The sequence below is a fragment of the Nicotiana sylvestris genome, chromosome 11 (genome assembly GCF_000393655.2).
Source record: "Nicotiana sylvestris chromosome 11, ASM39365v2, whole genome shotgun sequence".
Taxonomy (NCBI): Eukaryota; Viridiplantae; Streptophyta; class Magnoliopsida; order Solanales; family Solanaceae; genus Nicotiana; species Nicotiana sylvestris.
In genome coordinates, this window is record NC_091067.1 from 154,493,153 (window position 1) to 154,506,339 (window position 13,187).

Sequence of the window (13,187 nt, forward strand, 5' to 3'; positions counted from 1 at the left end):
TCAACCATAAATGATGCAGACCAGAGACCGACAGATGTTGCTTTAACGACTCCGCGGGCACCTTATCAAAAATCAAAGTTTTTGGGTTCTGAGGGAAGTATGGTCGCAAGGCTGAAACATAAAGGAATTAACCGAAAGGCAGCACCAGGAGTGGAGCCTGCGGCTTAATTTGACTCAACATGAGAAAACTTACCAGGTCCAGACATAGTAAGGATTGATAGACTAAGAGCTCTTTCTTGATTCTATGGGTGGTGGTGCATTGGTTGTTCTTAGTTGGTGGAACGATTTATCTGGTTAATTCAGTTAACGAATGAGACCTCAGTCTTCTAATTAGCTATGCGGAGGTATCCCTTTGCAGCCAGCTTCTTAGAGGGACTACGGTCTTTTAGGCCGCAAAAGTTTGAGGCAATAATAGGTCTGTGATGCCCTTAGATGTTCTGGGCCGCACATGCGCTACACTGATGTATTCAACGAGTTTATAGCCTTGGCCAACAGGCCCGACTAATCTTTGAAATTTCATCGTGATGGGGATAAATCATTGTAATTGTTAGTCTTCAACGAGGAATTCCTAGTATGCGCGAGTCATCAGTCCGCATTGACTATGTCCCTACCCTTTGTACACATCACCCGTCGCTCCTACCGATTGAATGATCCAGTGAAATATTCAGATCGCAGCGACGTGGGCGGTTCGCTTCCTGCGACGTCGCGAGAAGTCTATTGAACCTTATCATTTAGAAGAAGGAGAAGTTGTAACAAGGTTTTCGTAGGTGAACCTGTGGAAGGATCATTGTCGAAACCTGCAAAGCAGAATGACCCGCGAACTTGTTTAAACACTGGGGAGCAGTATGGCCGGGGTGCTGCGGTCTTCGTCCGCGTGGCTCTCTCCTATCCCCAGCGTGCGCGCTCGCGTGCGTGCTGGGTGATTAACGAACCCCGGCAAGGAAAGAGCCAAGGAATACTTAATTGAAAGCATGCCTCTTGCGCCCCATTCGTGGCACGTACGGGGGGACTTGTGCTTCTTTCGAAACACAAACGACTCTCGGCAACGGATATCTCGGCTCTCGCATCGATGAAAAATGTAGCGAAATGCGATACTTGGTGTGATTTGCAGAATCCCATGAACCATCGAATCTTTGAACACAAGTTGCGGCCAAAGCCATTAGGTCAAGGGCACGTCTGCCTGGGCGTCACGCATCGCATCACTCCCATACATCGCTCCCATTCTCATGGTCGTGGTAGTGTCGTGGGTCGGATACTGGCCTCCTGTGCACCTCTAGCATGTTGTTGGCCTAAATGCGAGTCCACGGCGATGGACGTCACGATATGTAGTGGTTGAAACTCAACAATCATAATGTCTCTGCTTCAACTCGTCACATGTTTAGGCTCCCCGACCCTTATCGCACTTAGGCGCTCCGACCGCGACCCCAGGTTAGGCGGGACTACCCGTTGAATTTGAGCATATCAATAAGCGGAGGAAAAGAAACTTATAAGGATTCTCCTAGTAACGGCGAGCGAACAGGGAACAGCCTAGCCTTAGAGTCGAGAGGCTCCATCGTCCGAATTATAGTCTGGAGAAGCATCCTCAACGGCGGACTAGGCCCAAGTCCCCTGGAAGGGGGCGCGAAATAGGGTGAGAGCCCTATTGTGGCAGGACCCTGTCGCGCTACGAGGTGCTGTCTATGAGTCAGGTTGTTTGAGAATGCAGCCCAAATCAGGTGGTGAATTCCGTCCCAGGCTAAATACAGGCGAGAGACCGATAGAAAACAAGTATCGCGAGGGAAAGATGAAAAGGACTTTGAAAAGAGAGTCAAAGAGTGCTTGAAATTATCGGGAGGGAAGCGGATTAGGGCCAGCGATGCGCCCCGGTCGGAAGTGGAATGGTGTTAAGCCGGCCTCCCGATCAACTCGGGGCATGGATCAGTGTGGATTGGGGGGAGGCTAAAGCCCGGGCTTTTGATACGCTCGTGGAACGTCGTCTCCTTGATTGTGGAAGGCAGCGTTCACCTCTAGCATGCTTCGGCATATGCGCGCTCCGAACACTGGTCTGTGGGCTCCCTATTTGACCCGTCTTGAAACATGGACAAGGGAGTTTAACATGTGTGCGAGTCAACAGGCGAGTAAACCCATAAGGCGTAAGGAATTTGATTAGTGGGATCCCCCTGAGCGGTGCACCACTGACCGACCTTGATCTTTTGTGAAGGGTTTGAGTGTTAGCATACCTGTAGGGACCCAAAAGATGGTGAATTACGCCTGAGCAGGGCAAAGCCAGAGGAAACTCTGGTGGAGGCCCACAGCGATACTGACGTGCAAATCGTCCGTCTAACTTAGGTATAGGGGCAAAAGACTAATTGAACTGTCTAGTAGCTGGTTCCCTCCTAAGTTTCCCTTAGGATAGCTGGAGCTCACGTGCGAGTTGTATCGGGTAAAGCCAATGATTTGAGGCATCAGGGCTGCAATGCCCTCGACCTATTCTAAAACTTTAAATAGGTAGGATGGTGCGACTGCTTTATTGAGCCGCGCCATGGAATCAAGAGTTCCAAGTGGGCCATTTTTTGTAAGTAGAACAGGCGATGTGGGATGAATCGGAATTTGGGTTACGGTGCCGAACTGCGCGCTAACCTAGATCCCACAAAGGGTGTTGGTCGATTAAGACAGCAGGACGGTGGTCATGGAAGTCGAAATCCGCTAAAGAGTGTGTAACAACTCACTTGCCAAATCAACTAGCCCCGAAAATGGATGGCGCTTAAGCACGTGACCTACACCCGACTGTCGGGGCAAGTGCTAGGCCTCGATGAGTAGGAGGGCGCAACTATCGCTACAAAACCTTGGGCAGAGCGGCTATCGATGCAGATCTTGGTGGTAGTAGCAAATATTCAAATGAGAACTTTGAAGGACGAATAAGGGAAAGGTCCTATGTGAACGGCACTTGCACATGGGTTAGTCAATCCTAAGGGTCGGGGAAACCCCGATAGATAGAGCATTTCACGTGTACTCTGAAAGGGAATCAGGTTAAAATTCCTGAACCGGGATGTGGCGGTTGACAGCAACGTTAGGAAGTCCGGATTTGTCAGCGGGGTCCTCGAGAAGAGTTATTTTTCTGTTTAACAACTTGCCCACCCTGGAAACAACTTAGTCGAAGGTAGGGTCCAGTAGCTGGAAGATGACCGCACGTCGCGTGGTGTCCGGTGCGCCCCCAACGGCCTTTGAAAATCTGAAGGACCGAGTGTCGTCCATGCCCGGTCGTACTCATAACCGCATCAGGTTTCCAAGGTGAACAACCTCTGGTCGATGGAACAATGTAGGCAAGGGAAGTCGGCAAAATAGATTTGTAACTTCGGGAAAAGGATTGGCTCTGAAGGCTGGGCATGCGGGTCCCAGTCCCGCACCTGTGGGTTGTCGGTGGACTGCTCGAGCTGCTCCCACAGTGATAGCGGGTCACCGCATGCCAGCTGGGCGATGTACTGGGACCGGTTCATTCGGGGGCCTTTCCCGGGCATCGAACAACCAACTCAGAACTGGTACGGACAAGGGAAATCCGACTGTTTAATTAAAACAAAGCATTGCAATGGTCCCTATAGATATTTACGTAATGTGATTTCTGCCCAGTGCTCTAAATATCAAAATGAAGAAATTCAACTAAGCACGGGTAAATGGCGGAAGTAACTATGACTCTCTTAAGGTAGCCAAATGCCTCGTCATCTAATTAGTGGCGCGCATGAATGGATTAATGAGATTCCCACTGTCTATGTCTACTATCCAGCGAAACCACAGCCAAGGGAACGGGTTTGGCAGAATCAGTGGGGAAAGAAGACCCTATTGAGCTTGACTCTAGTCCGACTTTGTGAAATGACTTGAGAGGTGTAGTATAAGTGGGAGCCGAAAGGTAAAAGTGAAATACCACTACTTTTAACGTTATTTTACTTATTTCGTGAATCGGAAGCGGGGCACTGCCCCTTTTTTTGGACCCAAGGCTTGCTTGAAGGCCGATCCGGGCTGAAGACATTGTCAGTTGGGGAGTTTGGCTAGGGCAGCACATATATTAAAAGACAACGCAGGTGTCCTAAGATGAGCTCAACGAGAACAGAAAGCTCGTGTGGAATAGAAGGGTAAAAGCTCATTTGATTCTAATTTCCAGTACGAATACGAATCGTGAAAGTGTGGACTAACGATCCTTTGGACCTTCGAAATTCAAAGCTAGAGGTGTCAGAAAAGTTACCACATAGATAACTAGCTTGTGGCATCCAAGTGTTCATAGCGACGTTGCTTTTTGATCCTTCGATGTTGGATCTTCCTATCATTGTGAAGTAGAATTCACCAAATATTGGATTGTTCACCCACCAATAGGGAATGTGAGCTGGGTTTAGATCGTCGTGAGATTACTTTTACCCTACTGATGACAGTGTCACAATATTAATTCAACCTAGTACGAGAGGAACAATTGATTCGCACAATTAGTCATCGCACTTGGTTGAAAAGCTAGTTGCGTGAAGCTACCGTGCCCTGTATTATGACTGAACGCCTCTAAGTCAAAATCCGGGCTAGAAGAGACTCATGCGCTCACCGTCCGCTTGCCGACCCGTAGTAGGGGCCTTTGGTCCCTAAGGGCACATGTCGTTGGCTAAGTCATCACGGCGAAAGAGCCGCGGTGGCCGCCTTGAAGTATAATTTCCATCGATTGGTGGGTAGAATCCTTTGCAGACGACTTAAATATGCGACGGGGTATTGTATGTGGCAGAGTAGCCTTGCTACTACAATCCACTAAGATTCAGCCCTTTGTTGCTCCGATTCGTCCCTCCCCCTCCAATCCAATCAATTTCTAACTTTTCCGAAAAGAGGTTTACTCCTCCCTTGATGATATATAATACTAAGTGTTGGAAAATCGAAAAAGTCCTCAAGACCTTGGAACGTATACTATTTGTGTATTAAGTGGCCAATGTGACTTGACACTTAGTCATGTCGCGGGAAATACTAAACCAAATTTTACTACTAGAGGTTTTTCGGTATGTCGGTTGCGAGGCCGAGGCCTATGCCAAGGGGGATGTGCCAATACAATGCCGCAAGTAGAGGTTATTCGTGTGTCGCTTACGATGCCGAGGCCTATGCCAAGGATGATATGCTAATACAAGTTGTCAAGTATAGGTTTTTTGAGGTGTCGTGGTGAGAGGCCAAGGCACAAGCCAAGAGAGATGTGCCAATGCTACGTCGCAAGTAGAGGTTTTTTGGGGTGTCGCTTGAGAGGCCAAGGGCATGGCAGGGCGTGGCCATGGTACGACACAGGACATGGTAGGACGTCGTAGGACATGGCAGGGTGTGGCCATGGCACAGGTCAAGACATGCCAGGGCGTCGCAGGGTGTAGCCATGGCACGAGTTAGGACGTGTCAGGACATCACAGGACATGGCCATGGCATGGGTCAGGACGTGTCAGGACGTCGCAGGACATGGCAGGGCATGGCCATGGCACGGATCAGGACATGTCAGGATGTCGCAGGATATGGCAAGGCGTGGCCATGGCACAAGTCAGGACGTGTCAGGATGTCACAGGACATGGCAGCGTGGCCATGGCACGGGTTGGGACGAGTCAGAACGTTGCAGGACATGGCAAGGCGTAGCCATGGCATGAGTCAGGACGTGTCAGGACGGTGCAGGACATGGCAGGGAGTGGCCATGGCACAGGTCAGGACATGTCAGGACGTCGCAGGACATGGCAGGGTGTGGCCATGTCATGGGTCAGAATGTGTCAGGACGTCATAGGACATGGCAGGGCATGGCCATGGCACATGTCAGGACGTCGCATCACATGGCAGGGCGTGGCCATAGCATGTGTCAGGACGTGTCAGGACATGGCCATGGAACGTGTCAGGACGTTTCAGGACATCACAGGATATAACCATGGCATGTGTCACGGGGGCGATTTTAGTCAGTCAAAACTCACACCCGCGCGGCAGTCAAGTCGTACACTTGACACAGCCTTTCCAAAATACTTAGCCAATTTTCGGCAAGTTTGACCTAAACGAGATTTAGACAGCAAGTCAATAAAGAACACACACATATACGGGAAAATCCCAACCTTTGCATTAATGTGGAAAATATACAAAGGACCCTCACTTTTGACAAAGAACACAAGTCGTTCTTGTCAGCACTAAGATCTGCCCATGACAAACCTTAGCCCCTTTTTGAAACAACTGAAACCCTCACATTTCACTCTTGTTTCCCACTTAGAATTTCTCACGAAATTCCCCACATTCACTCTCTTTTTCTGCCTAAGTCACAAAGGCCCTATTTATAAAATATAGGCAGCCCTTAGACTTGGCAGCACATGACACTTGTTGTCTACAGCTTTTGCCGCTTGTCGGACTAAGACTAATCTGCTCCTAACATGTAGTTGACATCCCCAACTACTTAGGACACACTATACACGAAATGGGGTCATGATACAAGCATAATCAGATCATGGGACAAAGAGGTTATGACAAGGTAACCGCCAACTACTTTCCATGTGCATTGCATGTGCCATTCTTCACTTGGCCAGCTGATTCGTGCCCAAGGCTGGCATTGCGCCCAGCCTTGGCACATCTTGACATTGCTTCCGCGCCAATGCCTTGCCCGCATCCGCTGCCTGTGATTTTGCCGCACATGCCCGACGCCGCTGCCGCCCGCACACTGTCTTGGCCCAAATCTGCCTTGCTCATGTCAACCTTCATTTCCCTCGTGCCATTGCTTGTATTTTCCTTCACATAGCTTTGCCTTAGCTATTGAAAGCCTTTTCCATCATCCCGCATTTCCGTCTTGTCTTAGCTTAGCCCGAACTTAGCTGCCACAACCCAAAGTGCCATGCCCCTGACTTTGGCGCGCATGCCGTGCCATGCCGCCCTAACATTGCCCACACAGCTTTGTCAAGCCTTTGCCAAGCGCACCTTGCCTGTCCCAAGGTCTTGGCCCATACTTGCCTACAACAGCCCTCAATGACAATGTCTTGTCCGTCTTCCACTCGCCACACTGTTTTCTCAAGCCTTTGTCATGTCTTGTCGTTCCAAAGACATTTGACCATACTTGTTCTCAACAGTCATGCTCGTGCCCATTCTTGGTGCGCATGCCGTGCCATGCCGCCCCAATTAGTTTACTGACTTTGGCGCGCATGCCATTTCCACCTGCCACAATGGCATTTGCTTCCGCCACTTGTTCCTGTTTCTCTGCAGCCAGCATAGCATTCACCCTAGCCTGCACCGGACAGTCCTTTTTCAAGTGCGGTCCACCACAAGTGAAGCAGCCTTTGAACTTGCCGCTCCTTTCTTTGCCGTTGTGATTCTCTTGTCTCACATTCTTGGCAAAGCCCTCATCTTCGGCAGCTTGCCCCTTCCCTCTTTTCTTCCATTCCTTAGCTTTCCCGTCAGCCTTTGAATGCGAAGTTCCAGCAGGGTTATCACCTATATTTAGGTCAGCCAACGCATCTGCCGCCGCAATGGCAGTAGAAAGGCATTGAACATTCTGCCTTCTCAACTCCAATTGCGCCCAACCCTTCAACCCGCTCATGAAGTAATGCAGCTTATCTTCCTCTGCCATATTACTTACATTGAGCATCAAGGATGAAAATTCCTTGACATACTCCGCCACTGTACCACTTTGCTTCAAGCGACGAAGTCCATCTCGTGCCAACCACGACGAATTAGTTGGAAGGAATTGGGATTTTAATTCCTTCTTCAGCATCTCCCAAGTTCCAATCTTGGGCAGTCCAGTACTTTCCGTTTCTGCCATTCGTGTGCGCCACCACACCTTTGCATCACCAGTCAAATACATTGGTGTGATTATCACCTTGTCTTCATCCGCAACACGTGCAGCCTGGAAATACTGCTCCATATCCCACAAGAAATTTTCCAGTTCTTTGGCACTTCTTGCACCCCCATATGCCTTTGGCTCCGGAATCCTCAACTTAGTGCGTTCATCACTTCTAGGGACAACAGTTTGCAATTCCCTCCGAAGTTGAACCACTTCCTCGCGCAGTTCTTCCTTCTCTTGGCGTACCAAGGCCATTTCTGCCAGCGTTGTCTCGTGTCTCGCTGCATAATCTGCCTCTAACTGTGCCATTCTTGCAAGAACAGAAGAATCGCCATTTGCCTCAAGAGCCTGCCCAACGAGTGCTTCCAACTGCTCTATCCTTTGACGCAGTTCCGCATTTGTGCCACCAGCCATGTTCTCAAATAGCCCCACGAATTCTGCCACCGATCGTCTTGCCACTGCCACGAACTAAACCTGGCTCTGATACCAGTTGTCACGGGGGTGATTTTAGTCAGTCAAAACTCACACCCGCGCGGCAGTCAAGTCGTACACTTGACTCAGCCTTTCCCAAATACTTAGCCAATTTTCGCGCACCTTTGGCCTAAACGAGATTTAGACAGCAATTCAATAAGAACACACACATATACGGGAAAATCCCAACCTTTGCATTAATGTGGAAAATATACAAAGGACCCTCACTTTGCTATGAACACAGTCCGCTCACAGCCCACTTTTGACAAAGAACACAAGTCGTTCTTGTCAACACTAAGATCTGCCCATGCCAAACCTTAGCCCCTTTTTGAAACAACTGAAACCCTCACGTTTCACTCTTGTTTCCCACTTAGAATTTCTCACGAAATTCCCCACATTCACTCTCTTTTTTTCTGCCTAAGTCACAAAGGTCCTATTTATAGAATATAGGCAGCCCTTAGACTTGGCAGCACATGACACATGTTGTCTACAGCTTTTGCCACTTGTCGGACTAAGACTAATTCTGCTCCTAACATGTAGTTGACATCCCCAACTACTTAGGACACATTATACACGAAATGGGGTCATGATACAAGCATAATCAGATCATGGGACAAAGAGGTTATGACAAGGTAACCGCCAACTACTTTCCATGTGCATTGCATGTGCCATTCTTCACTTGGCCAGCTGATTCGTGCCCAAGGCTGGCATTGCGCCCAGCCTTGGCACATCTTGACATTGCTTCCGCGCCAATGCCTTGCCCGCATCCGCTGCCTGTGATTTTGCCGCACATGCCCGACGCCGCTGCCGCCCGCACACTGTCTTGGCCCAAATCTGCCTTGCTCATGTCAACCTTCATTTCCCTCGTGCCATTGCTTGTATTTTCCTTCACATAGCTTTGCCTTAGCTATTGAAAGCCTTTTCCATCATCCCGCATTTCCGTCTTGTCTTAGCTTAGCCCGAACTTAGCTGCCACAACCCAAAGTGCCATGCCCCTGACTTTGGCGCGCATGCCGTGCCATGCCGCCCTAACATTGCCCACACAGCTTTGTCAAGCCTTTGCCAAGCATATCTTGTCGTTCCAAAGATCTCGGCCAATACTTGTTCCTGACAGCCCATAATGACACTGTCTTGTCATTCATCCGCATGATCGTTTTGCCCGCACATAGGCCAATGACAAGGCCATCACGCCCAAATCCTTGCCACAACCGTGCCACGCCCGATGACAAAAAGTCAGGCCCTAACAAACCACCCGCACCTTTTGAAATCGACGTCCTCGTCGAGCCGTCTTTAATGAAGCAGCCCCAAGGGGTTGTTAACATACACCGCCCCTGGTGCTTCATTTCCACCTGCCACAATGGCATTTGCTTCCGCCACTTGTTCCTGTTTCTCTGCAGCCAGCATAGCATTCACCCTAGCCTGCACCGGACAGTCCTTTTTCAAGTGCGGTCCACCACAAGTGAAGCAGCCTTTGAACTTGCCGCTCCTTTCTTTGCCGTTGTGATTCTCTTGTCTCACATTCTTGGCAAAGCCCTCATCTTCGGCAGCTTGCCCCTTCCCTCTTTTCTTCCATTCCTTAGCTTTCCCGTCAGCCTTTGAATGCGAAGTTCCAGCAGGGTTATCACCTATATTTAGGTCAGCCAACGCATCTGCCGCCGCAATGGCAGTAGAAAGGCATTGAACATTCTGCCTTCTCAACTCCAATTGCGCCCAACCCTTCAACCCGCTCATGAAGTAATGCAGCTTATCTTCCTCTGCCATATTACTTACATTGAGCATCAAGGATGAAAATTCCTTGACATACTCCGCCACTGTACCACTTTGCTTCAAGCGACGAAGTCCATCTCGTGCCAACCACGACGAATTAGTTGGAAGGAATTGGGATTTTAATTCCTTCTTCAGCATCTCCCAAGTTCCAATCTTGGGCAGTCCAGTACTTTCCGTTTCTGCCATTCGTGTGCGCCACCACACCTTTGCATCACCAGTCAAATACATTGGTGTGATTATCACCTTGTCTTCATCCGCAACACGTGCAGCCTGGAAATACTGCTCCATATCCCACAAGAAATTTTCCAGTTCTTTGGCACTTCTTGCACCCCCATATGCCTTTGGCTCCGGAATCCTCAACTTAGTGCGTTCATCACTTCTAGGGACAACAGTTTGCAATTCCCTCCGAAGTTGAACCACTTCCTCGCGCAGTTCTTCCTTCTCTTGGCGTACCAAGGCCATTTCTGCCAGCGTTGTCTCGTGTCTCGCTGCATAATCTGCCTCTAACTGTGCCATTCTTGCAAGAACAGAAGAATCGCCATTTGCCTCAAGAGCCTGCCCAACGAGTGCTTCCAACTGCTCTATCCTTTGACGCAGTTCCGCATTTGTGCCACCAGCCATGTTCTCAAATAGCCCCACGAATTCTGCCACCGATCGTCTTGCCACTGCCACGAACTAAACCTGGCTCTGATACCAGTTGTCACGGGGGTGATTTTAGTCAGTCAAAACTCACACCCGCGCGGCAGTCAAGTCGTACACTTGACTCAGCCTTTCCCAAATACTTAGCCAATTTTCGCGCACCTTTGGCCTAAACGAGATTTAGACAGCAATTCAATAAGAACACACACATATACGGGAAAATCCCAACCTTTGCATTAATGTGGAAAATATACAAAGGACCCTCACTTTGCTATGAACACAGTCCGCTCACAGCCCACTTTTGACAAAGAACACAAGTCGTTCTTGTCAACACTAAGATCTGCCCATGCCAAACCTTAGCCCCTTTTTGAAACAACTGAAACCCTCACGTTTCACTCTTGTTTCCCACTTAGAATTTCTCACGAAATTCCCCACATTCACTCTCTTTTTTTCTGCCTAAGTCACAAAGGTCCTATTTATAGAATATAGGCAGCCCTTAGACTTGGCAGCACATGACACATGTTGTCTACAGCTTTTGCCACTTGTCGGACTAAGACTAATTCTGCTCCTAACATGTAGTTGACATCCCCAACTACTTAGGACACATTATACACGAAATGGGGTCATGATACAAGCATAATCAGATCATGGGACAAAGAGGTTATGACAAGGTAACCGCCAACTACTTTCCATGTGCATTGCATGTGCCTTTCTTCACTTGGCCAGCTGATTCGTGCCCAAGGCTGGCATTGCGCCCAGCCTTGGCACATCTTGACATTGCTTCCGCGCCAATGCCTTGCCCGCATCCGCTGCCTGTGATTTTGCCGCACATGCCCGACGCCGCTGCCGCCCGCACACTGTCTTGGCCCAAATCTGCCTTGCTCATGTCAACCTTCATTTCCCTCGTGCCATTGCTTGTATTTTCCTTCACATAGATTTGACTTAGCTATTGAAAGCCTTTTCCATCATCCCGCATTTCCGTCTTGTCTTAGCTTAGCCCGCACTTAGCTGCCACAACCCAAAGTGCCATGCCACTGACTTTGGCGCGCATGCCATGCCATGCCGCCCTAACATTGCCCACGCAGCTTTGTCAAGCTTATGCCAAGCGCACCTTGCCTGTCCCAAGGTCTTGGCCCATACTTGCCTACAACAGCCCTCAATGACAATGTCTTGTTCGTCTTCCACATGATCGTTTTGCCCACACATAGGCCAATGACAAGGCCATCACGCCCAAATCCTTGCCACAGCCGTGCCACGCCCGATGACAAAAAGTCAGGCCCTAACAACATGGGTCAGTACGTGTCAGGACGTTGCAGGACATGGTGGACATGGCCATGGCACGGGTCAGGAAGTGTCAGGAAATGGTAGCGCGTGGCCATGGCACGTGTCAGGACGTTTCAGGACGTTGTAGGATATAGCCATGGCATGGGTCAGGACGTGTCAGGAAGTCGTAGGACATGGTGGACATAGCCATGGCACGGGTCATGAAGTGTCAGGAAATGGTACCACGTGGCTATGGCACGGGTCAGGAAGTGTCAGGAAATGGTAGCACGTGGCCATGGCACGGGTCAGGATGTGTCAGGATATCACAGGACATGGCAGGGCAAGGCCATGCCACGGGTTAGGACGTGCCACGGACATGGACATGGCACATGTCAGGACGTTTCAGGACATCGCAGGATATAGCCATTGCATAGGTCAGAACGTGTCAGGACGTCGCAGGATATGGTGGACATGGCCATGGCACGGGTCAGGAAGTGTCAGGAAATGGTAGCGCGTGGCCATGGCACGTGTTAGCACATTTCAGGATGTCGTAGGATATAGCCATGGCATGGGTCAGGACGTGTCAGGACGTCGTAGGACATGGTGGACATGGCCATGGCACGGGTCAGGAAGTGTCAGGAAATGGTAGCACGTGGCCATGGCACGGGTCAGGATGTGTCAGGACATCGCAGGACATGGCAGGGCAAGGCCATGCCACGGGTCAGGACGTGCCAGGACGTCATAGGACATGGTAGGGCATGGCCATGGCACGTGTCAGGACGTCGCAGGACATCGCAGGGCATGGCCATGGCACGGGTCAGGACGTGTCAGGACGTCGCAGGACATCGCAGGGCATGGCCATTCACGTGTCAGGATGTCGCAGGACATGGCAGGGCATAGCCATGGCACGTATCCGGACGTGTCAAGACATAGCAGGACATGGCCATGGAATGTGTCAGGACATTGATGGTATCTACTACTCGGATAACCGTAGTAATTCTAAAGCTAAAACGTGCAACAAACCTTGACTGCTGTAAGGGATGCATTTATTAGATAAAAGGTCAATGCGGGCTCTGCCCGTTGCTGTGATGATTCATGATAACTCGAGAGATCGCACGACCATCATGCCGAGGATGCATCATTCAAATTTCTGCCCTATCAACTTTCGATGGTAGGATAGTGGCCTACAATGGTGGTGACGGGTGATCGAGAATTAGGGTTCGATTCCGGAGAGGGAGCCTGAGAAATGGCTACCACATCCAAGGAAGGCAAC

The 13,187-nt window shown here is 49.9% G+C and overlaps 1 protein-coding gene and 2 non-coding genes across 3 annotated transcripts; 2 read left to right on the forward strand and 1 right to left on the reverse strand.

Moving 5' to 3' along the window:
• Nucleotides 1–1,034: 1,034 nt before the first annotated feature.
• On the forward strand, nt 1,035–1,190 carry LOC138882544 (5.8S ribosomal RNA). The gene has a single exon (XR_011404136.1). It is a non-coding gene; the product is annotated as a 5.8S ribosomal RNA (ribosomal RNA).
• Nucleotides 1,191–1,419: 229 nt separating this feature from the next.
• Nucleotides 1,420–4,790, forward strand: LOC138882511 (28S ribosomal RNA). Its single transcript, XR_011404108.1, has one exon. It is a non-coding gene; the product is annotated as a 28S ribosomal RNA (ribosomal RNA).
• Nucleotides 4,791–9,535: 4,745 nt separating this feature from the next.
• LOC138881877 (uncharacterized) lies at nt 9,536–10,633 on the reverse strand. Its single transcript, XM_070162169.1, has one exon. The coding sequence runs from the start codon at nt 10,631–10,633 to the stop codon at nt 9,536–9,538; it is 1,098 nt and encodes a 365-aa protein (XP_070018270.1).
• Nucleotides 10,634–13,187: the final 2,554 nt, after the last annotated feature.